The sequence below is a fragment of the Gouania willdenowi genome, chromosome 7 (genome assembly GCF_900634775.1).
Source record: "Gouania willdenowi chromosome 7, fGouWil2.1, whole genome shotgun sequence".
Classification (NCBI taxonomy): domain Eukaryota; kingdom Metazoa; phylum Chordata; class Actinopteri; order Blenniiformes; family Gobiesocidae; genus Gouania; species Gouania willdenowi.
In genome coordinates this window covers 35963508-35976753 of record NC_041050.1, presented here as the reverse complement: position 1 = coordinate 35976753, position 13246 = coordinate 35963508, and the positions used below count along the sequence as shown (strand labels likewise).

Genomic DNA, 13246 nt, shown 5'->3' with positions numbered 1-13246 from the left:
ATTACGAGTACTTGTAATTTGACTTGAAGTAAATAAATTTGTTACATTTCTACACCGTTACTGAGTAAATTATAATTTTTTGTTTAAAAATGTTTAATGGACATTGTGAAACTACAAAAAGAGCAACTTTTGACTTGTACTTGTGTATTTTATGTAGGACTAACCTGTACTTGAATAGGATTTATCAGTACTCTTTACACCTCTGATAATGACACCAAAAACAATAAAACCAATATTTTTATTGATTAGGCCTTACAAGGTAACCAATAAATGAAAAACAAATTAGATGATATATAATATTTTTTAGTGTATTTTACAGCTGATTTAAGACATGGGTCAAAACTGACCCATTATCATAACAGATGCTAACAGAAAGCTAACACAAGAGGAAGGTTACTTTTTATAGGGTTATTTATTTAAGACTCAGTAATTGTAATTAATTGTAGTTTAACTTTAGTAATTGAGAACACAATTTTAATTGACTTTCAGGGGAAAAATTTTTATCATTTTAATCGTAATTATCGTAACTACTTTTTAAAGTATATTCCTAAATCAGTCATTATACTTAAGTACATTTTAGAAGAAATAAAGTATTTTGTTACATTTCTACACCCAACCATTACATTAATATTCTTGTTTTAAAATGATCAACAGACATTGTGAAACTTCAAAAAAGAAAATGACCAGACAACATGGATTACATCACAGCCGACCAATCAGATTAAATGTAATGCGTGGCACCAAAATTGAAATTAATTGAATTCATTGGTGTTATTTTTATTTATTTTTTTTAAACTATTATTATTTTATACAGATGCCTTTGTGGAAAATAAATTTAGTTCCAATTGTGTAAGATTTGGTCTGTTGCTTTTGAAGTTTATACATGAGATGTTTACTGTATGTAAGTTAACCATGGCAACATTTATTACCAACAATAAACGTGGGGGGTGAAAGTTACGAGTAACTTTTACTTGGAGTACTATTTAAATTAGTCACTTTTTACTTGTACTTAAGTAATATCCTGTGTTGGTGTTTATTTTTGTTCTTACTGTTTACTTTTGATATTCTATGTTGAATTTTTCCCTATGGGGATCAATAAAGGTTTATTCTAGTATTTTATGTATGACTTACTTGAGAATAATATTGTTTATCAGCACTCTTTACACATCTGTTGAAATAAAGCTCAGAAATATGAAAGCAGTTATGCTAAACAGTTATTTTACAGTAAACGAAATCACCACAAATGGTGGCAACGCTTCTCATGAGATCAAACCCTTTTTTTTTTTTCTTTGCAGGCATGTCACAGCCGTTGATCCTCAGATGTACTGTGGTTCCACCCCAGTGATCCTCCTCATCCACAGCAGGAATCTGGTCCGACTGCAACAAGCATGCATGCACAGACCAGCGCAGGAATCCTCCAGAAGCTCTAAGGAATGTGATTTAGACGTGTGACATCACCAAACACTGAGTCCTTAATTACAGGCGCTTAAGGCTTGCCAGTGAGTTTTTAATCTCACCGAAATATTCTGGGCCCTATTATCTGTAATAGAGTGTAAGCTTTAGAAAACATCAGGACAAACCAAGACACGCATGGAGATAAAAAAAAAAAAAAAAAAAAAACTATTTCCACTTCTCAAACTAAACTAAATTAAAAAAAAACAGTTTGACTATAAAGCTATAAAATAGGGCAATAAAGCAAACATTAAACATTTTTATTGTGATTATTTGGTTAAAAACAAAAGGGAGTAACATTAGGTTAACATTTTCTAAGACTTTTTTAGTTTATTAAGGCCCCTTAACTAGGCTAAAATACAAGCTAAACATTGCTAGTTGAGTGGTGCACTGTAGTGCAGTGTTTCTCAAATGGGGGTGCGTGTACCCCGAGGGGTACGCAGTGGCACAACAAGGGGTACTTGAGAGAGAAAGAGCAAAATCAACCAATGTCACTCTAAAAAACTATAGAAATCAATCTATTCAGAAGCCACTAAATCTGTGTTTTTCAACCTTGGGGCCAGGGCCCATCTGAGGTCACCTGGGGTTTAAATAGGGTAGATTTTTTTTTTTTTTTTACAAAAACCACAACACAACCTTTAACAACAGTTTTTCTATACTTTCACTTTGTGAAATATAAATCTAGTTCAAAATGCAGTAGAAAAAGAAATATCTGGACTCAAACATGATGTTTCACAGAAAATGGTTAAAAAAAAATGGCTGAAAATTTCATTTTCACATTTTTTGTGACTATATTTCAGAACTGAAATACAAATTAAAAACAATAAGTGCTAATAATAAGTGGTATTGGACGTGAATGTATTTAAGCTGTTACACAGCATAGTGTGGGTAATTATTCATAGGAAAGACCTAAAAATTAAACTTAACACTCAAAGAAGTGCATTATACATCTAAAGCACATTATAAATAAAATGACATAAACGATGTCTGCTCTTTACTGTTCCTGATGTGTGGTTAACACGGGGCCAGTGTGTATTGTTTGATCAGAGGCCTGTGAAAGGCGACTCCTCTGTGAATGATGAACTCAGCTCTGTTGTCAGGATGTGATTCTGTGTTTGCAGGAAGTCCTCTTACCCATGCACAGCTGACACCTGCTAATAACGTTGGTAATAACTTGTAGTTTACATACGGAGATAACCTGATGAATCAGAACACATACTGTAGACAGGGTTGACACCAATTACATTTTTCCATTGCAATTACGTCTTCAATTAGCCATTTTAAATTATAACTTCATTACGATTATGGGGACCGCCATTTTTTTCCAATTACGATTAAAATTACAATTATTATTTTTCCCCTGAAAGTGAATTACAATTACAATTACTGAGCCTTTAATAAATAACCCTAAAAAAGTAACCTTCCTCTTGTGTTAGCTTTCTGTTAGCATCACTTATGATAACGGCTCAGTATTGACTCATGTCTTAAATCAGCTGTAAAATACACTAAAAAATATTACCTGTCATCATATTTGTTTCTTATTTATTGGTTACCTTCTTAAACTTCCTAATCAATGAAAATATAGGTTTTAATGTTTTTGGTGTGGGCGTCTAAGCCTTTATTCTGTCACTATCAGAGGTGTAAAGTACTGATATTGTGATATATTCTACTCAAGTAGAAGTACTGTGACTTGATTGGAATTGTACTCGTACAAGTAATAAGTAGCTCTTTTTTGTCGTTTCACAATGTTCGTTGAACATTTTAAAACTAAAAAATAATTTACTCAGTAACTGTTGGGTGTAGAAATGTAATCAATTACTTTACGTCTTTTAAAACGTACTTAAATTCAAGTAAAATGACTGATTTAGAAATACACTCAAAAACTCAATTACAGTAATGTGAGTACTTGTAATCCATTACTTTCACTTCCGTATTTCAAACACTTGATCAGTTCATTTATAAAAAAAATTACTATATATAAAATAAATTACTTTACTTAAACTTCTGGTCACTATATTCCTAGATTTCAATTTTTCGATTTTTTTTTTAATGGTAAAATGATCCTCAAGATTCACTGGCAGGTAAACTTGGTGTGAAACATATTTTATTAATTGTTAAGTCATACAACTGAAACATTGTTACCCAGTTTAGTATTAAATTAAATTACAAATGACAGTTTTTATATAATTTTACATGCAATTACAAATATAATTTTATCATTGTTGTAATTAATTATCAATTATGTAATTACAATTCTAATTGACCCCAACCCTGACTGTAGATGTCACAGCTTTCCTGTGAGTTGGGAAGTCTTATTAACTAGGCCTGAGGCCTGTTATGCTAATGCTTTTAACGCTTTTAATGGTTTCAATGCTTTTCTCTGTTTAAGTTGCTGCAGATAAAAATCAGACTTGCCTTTAACCACCACCTGAACCTCTGGGCCAACTGGTCTAATTAATACCCATCAGGGTTGGTATGAATTGATTATAAATTACAATTATGGCATAATTGTAATTTTAAAAATATATTGCTGTCATATTTGTAATGAAAATGTAACTGAGTTCAGATAATTCACTTTGTAATTGTCATTGCCATGAAAATTCTATAAAAAATACTTTATTCAACTATTTATTTTATTATTTAACACAAAATTGGAGAACCATGTTACAGTTTTATGTACAGTTCTATACATATGTAGTTAATTATTAAAATATGTTTCATATCAAGCTTTCCCACAGTTTAACATTTTAAAAACAAAATTAATTGAGGTGCATACTGACACAAAAAAGTCTCAGACACCCACACCAAAAATATTAAAACTTGTATTTTCATTGATTAGGAAGCATAACAAGGTAATCAATAGATAGGAAATAAATTAAATGATAGATATTTGTTTTTAGTGTATTTTATAGCTGATTTAGAACCTGTTATCATAAGAGATGCTAACAGAAAGCTAACACAAGAGGAAGGTTCACTTTTATTAGGTTATTTATTTCAGGTTTGTGATGAATTGCTTTAGTTATTGACCAAATAACTGTAAATGACTTTCTGATGATAAAAATATTTGTATTTTAATTGTAATTGGGAGAAAAAATGCTGGTCACTGTAATCGTAATTTAATTGTAAGTGAACATGGGTGTTTGAAAACGTAACTGTAACTGAAAACTTAAAATTTACCTCAACCCTGCTGACAGCGGCTAATAATGTTTCAGTATGACTTGTACTTCATCAGGACACATTGGTAATAAGTTGCGGTTTACATTTGGAGATAACACGCATACTGTTGCTATGAGTATTTGTGTGAGATTAACTAGACCTCAGACTAGTTGTGCTAAATGCCTTAAATGGTTTTCTCTGTTTAAGTTGCAACTGATAAAAATCAGACTTATCTTTAACCACCACCTGAACAAACTGGTCTAATTTAAACCCACATCTCCATACTGGTGGCTATCTGCATCACTGTGAAAGAGGGATCCAATGGCGACCAGTGTTAATGGAACAAACTGGAAGTCAATGAATGCTTATGGATTTCTGTAGGGAAGCCCACTGTAGAAAACAGGCCTTGGTTTATCAAGCTAGGTTTCTGTGTAGCGCCATAGATTGAGACACAATGAAGGCCTAGCTGATGGAGAGGGGGGTCCTTATGGGTAAATTGAGGCATTTAAAAAGAAGCTCTGTTCAGCTGTAACCTGATCCACACCTGACTGCAGCTCAGCATTCCAGCGTGGACGAGGGAAGAGTTCACAATGGCTGGAGCGATGGTAAAAAAAAAAAAAAAGGGCCAGGCTCTGTGAGCAAACGGCCACAAACGGACCCCTGACGTTTATCAAATGAACAAAATGACCAGGAGGAATGATTCACATTTGATCCACTTTTATTTCAATATTTAATTACATTTAGTGCAGTTAATGTCATGTACAGAGTTCATTTCACAAAACAAAACCAAAAAACACTACAAAAACACCCAAATTGCCCAAAATTTTCCCAAATGGAATATGATTATCGCACTAAGAAGACAAGAAAAGAAGTTTCTGAAGAATAAAGTCATAATTTCTCTTTATAAATGACACTGATATTCACATCCACTATAGTTATATAACGATACAATCCTCGATTGCAGCTCAGTAAAAACTCTGATTCAAGTCACATGGAAGAAACCAAGCATGTGCACCCGAGTGAGAGAGGAGGGAGGGAAGGGAAGAGAGCGGCAGGTAATGCCATTCAATGGACGGCATTACCAGACAGTATTAGACACCAGTAATTACATCTAACCATGTCTGGTAAGACGCCTATCAACAGGCTGGAAGGAGGACCCCTCTGAGTGCTCACCTGTGCAAAGATAGGAAGACCAGAGTTGAAGGAAAGGAAAGTTTGTACCATCATTCATGTCATTATTTAAACTGGTAGAGCATGCAGTGCAGGAAAGCTGAGAAAAACAGCAAAATAAGCTTTCTTAGGTCATGATTTATTGTCCGGTACAGTATTTCTATCACGGTGTAAATAATACAGAAAGAGTGGATGATAATAATAATGTTCTTTTATGGTTCTGTGCATTGAATGAATGAGGCTGGGTGGGCAAATAAAGGTGTGGTTCAATATTTGTGGGTTAATTCTGCCTCCTTTGACAAACACTTGGTTTTGCTTGCTCCATTATTTGCTCTCCTTTGTGACGCCTGTCTGAAAAGCTTTATTCATTAAATTCACATCTCTCTGTTGCTGATTGTGTAATGTACTGAACCTTGATGTTTTTTTGTCATTCCTTTCTAAAGTCCCCACATATAATTAACGCTCCACACACTTCCGGAATCCATCTTACATCTGCTCTTAAGAAACGTCAATGAATGTCATTTTATCTTGTTAGAAGTTCAGTTCTAAGGGGCCATCAGGATATATGCCACGCAGGTACAGGAACCAATCACTACCACACAACACTAACGCCAACACGGATAGGAGGGAACGAGGTAATGAGACCCTGCAGGACCAGCAGGACTACTATTCTTCCAGATGGGTGGAGTGAGGTTTAAAAACAGAATACAGAGAAGCTTAGCACGTAAAACATGAGGATTTGTGCTCCAAAGACGTAATTAAAAAAAAAGATGAGAATTTAAAACAAAGAATCTACATTATTTGTTAGCATTTAACAGTAGTATCATCTACAATGCTAACGTATAGATAGCAAAAGCAGCCAAATAGTAATTTCACAATTTACAAACCTTCCCACCAAACCAAGACGCCATTGACGCCCAGAAAACATCGTTACCAGACAGTGTTAGAACAACAGTTGTACAATCCATCACTGTCGGGTAAGATGGATCCTGAGAGCCTTTATCATCCAAGGAGGTTCTGTTTAAAAAATAATTACAGCACTGTATCGTTCAGTCGCAGTCAACAGATGAGTATCATCATCATTACCAGGCAGTATTAGAGAAAGGGATGATATCCAATGCTGCCTCGTAAGATGGAGATCATCACCCAAACATATCATTTCTATCAACAATTAGTGACAACTCAAGGAGGAAAGATTGGCTGAGCTTTAGAGGAAGTGACAGAAAAACTGCTGCTTCTTTCCTTCATTTAAATAAGTGGCCTTTCATGATAAAGCTAAAACTAATCTCACTCCTAAAAATCGATGGAACAGAAGTTGGGAGTTCCTAATGATGTGACCGTCCCTTCATTGTGTAAGCACTGAGCCATTGTTGAGGTTAGGGTTTTCAGCTTTAACCTGTTGTCACAGACTGGGCCACAGTGGTTGTTAATGATTGCCAAAACCTGTTCTGACTAGTAGAAATCTACACAGGCTGGGAGGGACACTTTTTCATACAATACATGGCTGTTAGTAATTTCAAACTCCGCTCATCTACGCCGCTGAGTCAATATACGTCATCCCATCTCCACCACTTCACGCTGGTTCACGTGTAATCCAGCAGGTGGGATACAACTGGGATTCTTAGTTGCGACATGCTGCTCTAGCTCTTCATTCAACGTACGGTTATCCAAATGAATCCGAGGAAAAGCCCCTTTTTCTGTGTTTCCTATAGAGGTAGACCTCTCACACCGCTGTTTTTTGTGTTTGCTGAGTGATGAAAGGCTGTAGGAATGCTGCTAAACTCGGCCTGAGCCAATGATGTGCATGGGGAAGGTCACAGAGACGGCCCTAGTTCAGTGAACAATGCTGAACTACAGGTAAACGTGTGAAATGTTAACAAGTTATTCGACGTAGGTTGCACCCAATCGTTGGGACATGTTCCCTTTTGGCATTTTGAAAAGATGTTCAATGAATGAATGTAGAACTTTTAAGGGAAGTGACAAACGGTGACATTTTTGTCTAACTAACAAGAAAATACCTAAAAGCAAAGCTATATGGGAAAATGGGGAGGGCGGAAAAGAGGAAAGTCTAAGGGAGGGAAAGTTTTGAGGGGAAAAGGTGGAGAAAGAAAACAGAGAATCCACCTGTAACCTTACCGTCATGAAAGGTACCCCAAGGAAAGAATGTAACAAAACCAAAGTAGAGGGAGTGCAGGGAGGGGGCTGAAAAGAGAGAAATTCGGTCTTGAATTTCCAGCCCGCTGCCTGAGAACGCTCCGTCTTCCTCCTGGTCAGGCAGGCCCCATGAAATGAGAAAGCCAAGCAGACCTGCTCTCCCAGACTCTATTTAGTTAATCATCAGCATCATAAACCAGTGCTGCAGGCTTTCTGAGGAAGAGAAGAGGAAGAGACAGAAAGGAAAGAAAGTGAGAAAAAGATTAGCCCGGAAAATTTCAGCAGGCAGAAACAAGCTTGTGAAAAATCAACAGTACCTCGTCAAAGTTCCCTGTGAAAAGTATCTTTAGTGGTCTCAGTCTATCCTCCAACTGTCCCAAAAATGTAAATCTCCTGCTACAAGTTTGTTCCAATGTTGGACACCGCTGCAACCTTGCTGCCCACACTCTGCCTGATCAGGTAACTCTGCTGGAATGTGACTCTGCTGTGAAGTGAACAACCCGATAGGTAAACTGGCCTGGCCCTTAATCAATAGTCGCTGCCTTTGTGGGAAAACAATGGTGAGGAAAGCCAAAACCTTATTTAACTTTAGACCTTATCACAAAGCCACCTACTTGGGCCTTTAGAGCACCAAGTAGATGAGTAAAAACTATTATATTTAGGCCATGACACCACTTATTACTATTTGGCAAATTAATGCCACGTCTTTTTTAATTCTGCCTTTAACAAAAGAGTAGTTTTACATACTTTAGGACCTCCCACCTGTGGCCCCAGTGACACTTCCCTTTCTGTTTTGAATAATTCAAATCAGGCTTTGACAGTTTCCACAAATTTGAATTTTAATAAAATATTTTCATTTAAAAACTTAACAATAATCAAATATTTTTTTTATGTAAACTAATAATTGTTTTGGTTACATTAAACCAATTATATAACTGTTGTAATTTGTTTCATTAGAATATTTAAATGTAATACAGTTTGATTTAAATAATTTGGGTTACATATGTTACCATAGTAATTATTGAATAGAGGGAGGGTTGATGTCAATAGTTGTTTGAAGCATTACCTTTTAAAAATCGATCCAGGTCCATAATGTAGGGTCAGCTGAGTCATTTTACATCTCTAACTTTTACCATATGAGGTGATAAAATATAGATCCTTATTTGGAGTGTAAACAAAACACTATTAATAAAGTATTCCCCTATTCCCCCTCCTGCCCCCCCAGGTTTTCAATGTCTTCCCGTTGAAAATCCTATTCTGCACTTCCCGCCCCGTCACTGCACACTGGTTGCAGTCATGTGACACGCAGCTATTCAGTCTATGAAAGAAATGAACAAATGTTTCTGCCTCGACCAATCACAACCTTCCACCTCGCTACACGGTCCTCACTGTACAATATATGGTTGACACTTTCCCTCCATTTTCCATTCTCCGTCTTAGACTCGAATAGTAATCAGAAACCTTAAAACGTGTCTTAAAATCGCCTTGAGAGCTTCCAAAGCTGAATGTTTGTAATGGAGAGTAAACTCACAGCTCAAACTCAAACTCTGTCTCAACTTGCAGCAAAAGCTCAGAGGCAGAAAAAATGGAAGAGCAGACATTTTAGTACAACTCGCATGCACTTGATGACAGACTGAGCATGAAAACAAGCACTGAGTTCTCAAAAAAGCCAAAGAATAAAAGCAGTGAAAGTTTACATTACAACTCCAATAGTTTGTCATGCTGTAGAAAAGTTAGTTAAAGTCACAAACTAATAAACCGTTGCTATGCCATTATGATCATGTAATGCTGAGTCATACCGTAGCGCCGCGGAACGTCTCCCTTGAAAGGACATTTTATGAAGAGAGTCGGTCCTTGTCCTCATATCCTTTAACAACTCTGGCAGTTTGCCTTTACCTGCCCCAACTGGTCTATCCAGTTCTAGTAAAGAACGTTGGCCTCTATTGTTTCCTCTTCTTTCTTTCTGGTTAAATGGAGTTGCAATATGATACACATCATTTTCTCTTCCCATCGAAACTACATAGACCCTCCTATATCATCATGCCATCGCCGAGAGGCTTTACAAGATGACCTAATTTGTTTGCTGCCCATTTCCTCCTCTTATCAAACATCTGAAAGTTTTACCTAGACATTGTCAGATTACAATGAAGTTTCAAGTATTTAAGATGAAGTATTTAAGAGAAAAAAAAAAGTATTTAAGATGGAATGAAGTATTAGGACAAAGAAGGATCACGGTTGTGAATTTACCCGATCTTTGTCCCAGGTGCAGTCGCTGAGCCAGAAACACAAGACAAGAGGCATCATTGTATGAGAGCTCTTGACGCCTTGTTGGCTAGTCTTTCCTGCTCCTGCTGAAGGATAGCCGACCTCTGGAGTGACGATCAGAAAAAGAGAGAGGAAAAAAAAAGGAACGCCGTCCCTCTGAGGTGGATGCAGCCGAAAAGTCGGAAGAAGAACCAAACCCCGGAACTAAACCAACCAGTTCGAGTCTCGATGCTTATCTTCCTGCTGCCGCGGCAGAACTTGTTTTTCCCCATCAGCTCTTGTTGGCGGTGTTAGACAGTTAAGCTCCCGGAGAAGACAGGCTGAATTTGTAAAGGGCTTGGTTTACATGTAGCCTGACCCCCCCTCCCCTTTCCCCCCACAGGTGTAATTTTCAGGTCGCAGCCAATCTCCTTAGCCTCTGGCGCTTGCAGGTGTGTCCCCCCGCTCTGTCTTCAACCAATGGTGTTTGAAACGAAACCTACCCCCCACACCCCGTTCTCCAGCTCACCTCCGCCCTCCCCACAATAGCCCCCAGGTACCTTGTTGTGTGTGGGTTTCTTTCAATGATGTCAGCTTAAGCTTCTGTGGGAACGACCTGCTATATTCTTATTACAACACAACGGCTAAACCACCGCCATCGCCTTCAACTGCCAAACGCACCCATGTCATCCAAGCTCAAACAAAGATCATAAAGTCTGTCACACTACAAGGAGTAAATAATAAAACTGTGTTCATGGAGTTTATCTCAGATATCAACTTTTACCTACTTTCAGGTGTATATGCCCGCTACAACCTGAAATACTTGCCCTTTGCTCCTATGTCTTCACTCTGCCTCTTTTTGTGTCCACACACCTTTTTTTTTTCCAGTACAATAAGCAGTGAGGGCAACAGGTGAACACAGGGCAGTAGAGTAAAACCTGAGGGAAACACACCAGTTTTGAGGTGATCTAAAATACAAGATATGGAATGAACAATTAGGAGCCCTGCATTCAGAGCCCAAACAAGGAGCCCAATTCAAAGCTGGGCCATGTCTTGGCTGGATGTTGGGAAAGACCACCACTTCTGGTCCTGAGGTGTAATTGATTGGATTAGTCTCTCAACAATAAGCACAATGCCAGGGTGGTATACTGTTTCAGCAGAGGCGTGGCACAGTGTGCTGTAGAAATCCAACGGCAAAGATGGCAGAGGGTGATTATCTGATGCACATCTGTGATGTAATTGTGTAATCTACCATAAAATCATTAATTATCAAGCAGGAAGTATGTCTTTATGAGTAGTAGATTTAAGCATTTGATTCTGGATATGACTCTTCTTTCCATATCACAGTGTAACGTTTAAACACTAATTGCTGTTAGCTTAATAGCAGTGATTCTCAAACTTTTCTGGCTCAAGTACCACTTTTCTCTTATTTCTGAAACCAAGTACTCCCTTTGTCCGACTACATTTTGTTGAGAATACTGTGAAAAAACAACTATAGAGCACAATGATGGAATGAATGAGTGACAACACGTTTTAAATGATCTCTATTTGTAAATATGTGGAATGAATCCGTATTTAGAGCCTCCTAAATGGATTTATTTCTATAGTTTTCATCATTTCCGGTCATCCCGCTTGGTGTGGGACCAAGAATGACCTTCGTATTATTAGTTCATGTTCTAATCATGATTATTTCTATTGTCATTATTATGATTATCATTTTTTAACTAAAAAATACACTTTTTAAAACCCTGAATTTTTATTGTTCTTGTTTGCTAATTTCCCACTTTTCCTCTCTTAAAGTACCCCCGTAGTGTCATTGCGTATCCCTAGGGGTACACGTACTGGCTCATAGAATATATGAGACTGGTTTGGAAAATACTTTAATCTTTGTAAAATTGAGTTTTAAAAAAACCCTTTATATCACTTTGTACTCATTTCCTTCTTTACGATGAGTGTTTTATGGTACAGAAGTAGCCTCGAGCATGAACATAAATGTATCAACTTTTTTTTTTAATGATATCAACTTTGAGTAAAGCCCAGATGCTTCAAAGCCAGCACATAATAATGTTTGAAAGCTTTGCTTTGTGAGGCCTTACATTTGCATACCAAATGAGGTATGGAGTGAAGCACCAGAGCCTGACCTGAACTTATTTGGGTACTGATGGCTATCTGGCTGGCCAGTCACGCAAGACAGGATGTTGGAGCCATCCATCACTGAGCACTGAGACGACAGCTTCAGATACACCACAAACACACAGAGGCAAATAACAGCTGCTTGCTTACACATGCTTATACTGTAATCCACCACACGGCACCAACGCCTTATAGTAAACACTCAAACTATGCTTGAATTTGCTGGTATGGATCAATTGTTCACATCTTGAACACATGAGACTTTTTCCACAGACATTACCAATAATTATATAAGACATTTGTGATAATGCTGTGTACGTCAATATGTTAAACAGAGGTAATTCCTAATTTTCCAAATTACAATAAAATATTTAATGATCATCCATCAGAACCCTGTTGATTATCAATAAAGCTGATAAAATAAATATCAGTAATATGTCCATTATGATATTGTCAGATTTTCTAAAATAAATGTATTTATTTATTTTGTGTTACATATTGAATTTTTTGCACATTTTCATGATAACATGCTGTTTAACTACAAAGGCAACAGTTTAATACCCTTAATCATACTTTTAAATATTTTTCTCTACCCATAAAACAATTTTTTTATTCTAATATACTAGTTTATTGTTAAGATTTATATAAATAAATAGTTTTACTGTTTCTGGTTAAAGGAAGTGCACACCACAGGCATTGACGTTTTGTATGCATTACAGTAGATTTTGATTAAAATTATATATTTTGCACTACTTCTGAATTCAATTTTGCAAATGCATGTATTCATGTGAATAATATTGTGATTTACTCAATTAAAGAGTTTAATGCTGCTCAGCATTGGTTGGGCATTGATTATGATTATATCACAAACCCTGATAAAGCTTGGTATTAAACCCATCTTTAATGTAACAACTTCAAACCTGAATGTAGTGGAATC

General features: G+C 36.7%; 1 protein-coding gene across 1 annotated transcript in view; it reads right to left on the bottom strand.

The window, feature by feature from the left end:
* Positions 1-10498, bottom strand: part of ttll10 (tubulin tyrosine ligase-like family, member 10) — a 33156-nt gene extending 22658 nt beyond the window's left edge. The window contains exon 1 of the mRNA XM_028452816.1: positions 10180-10498. Coding sequence (XP_028308617.1) covers positions 10180-10236 — 57 coding nt within the window. The 5' untranslated portion in view covers positions 10237-10498. The remainder of the gene's footprint in view (positions 1-10179) is intronic.
* Positions 10499-13246: the final 2748 nt, after the last annotated feature.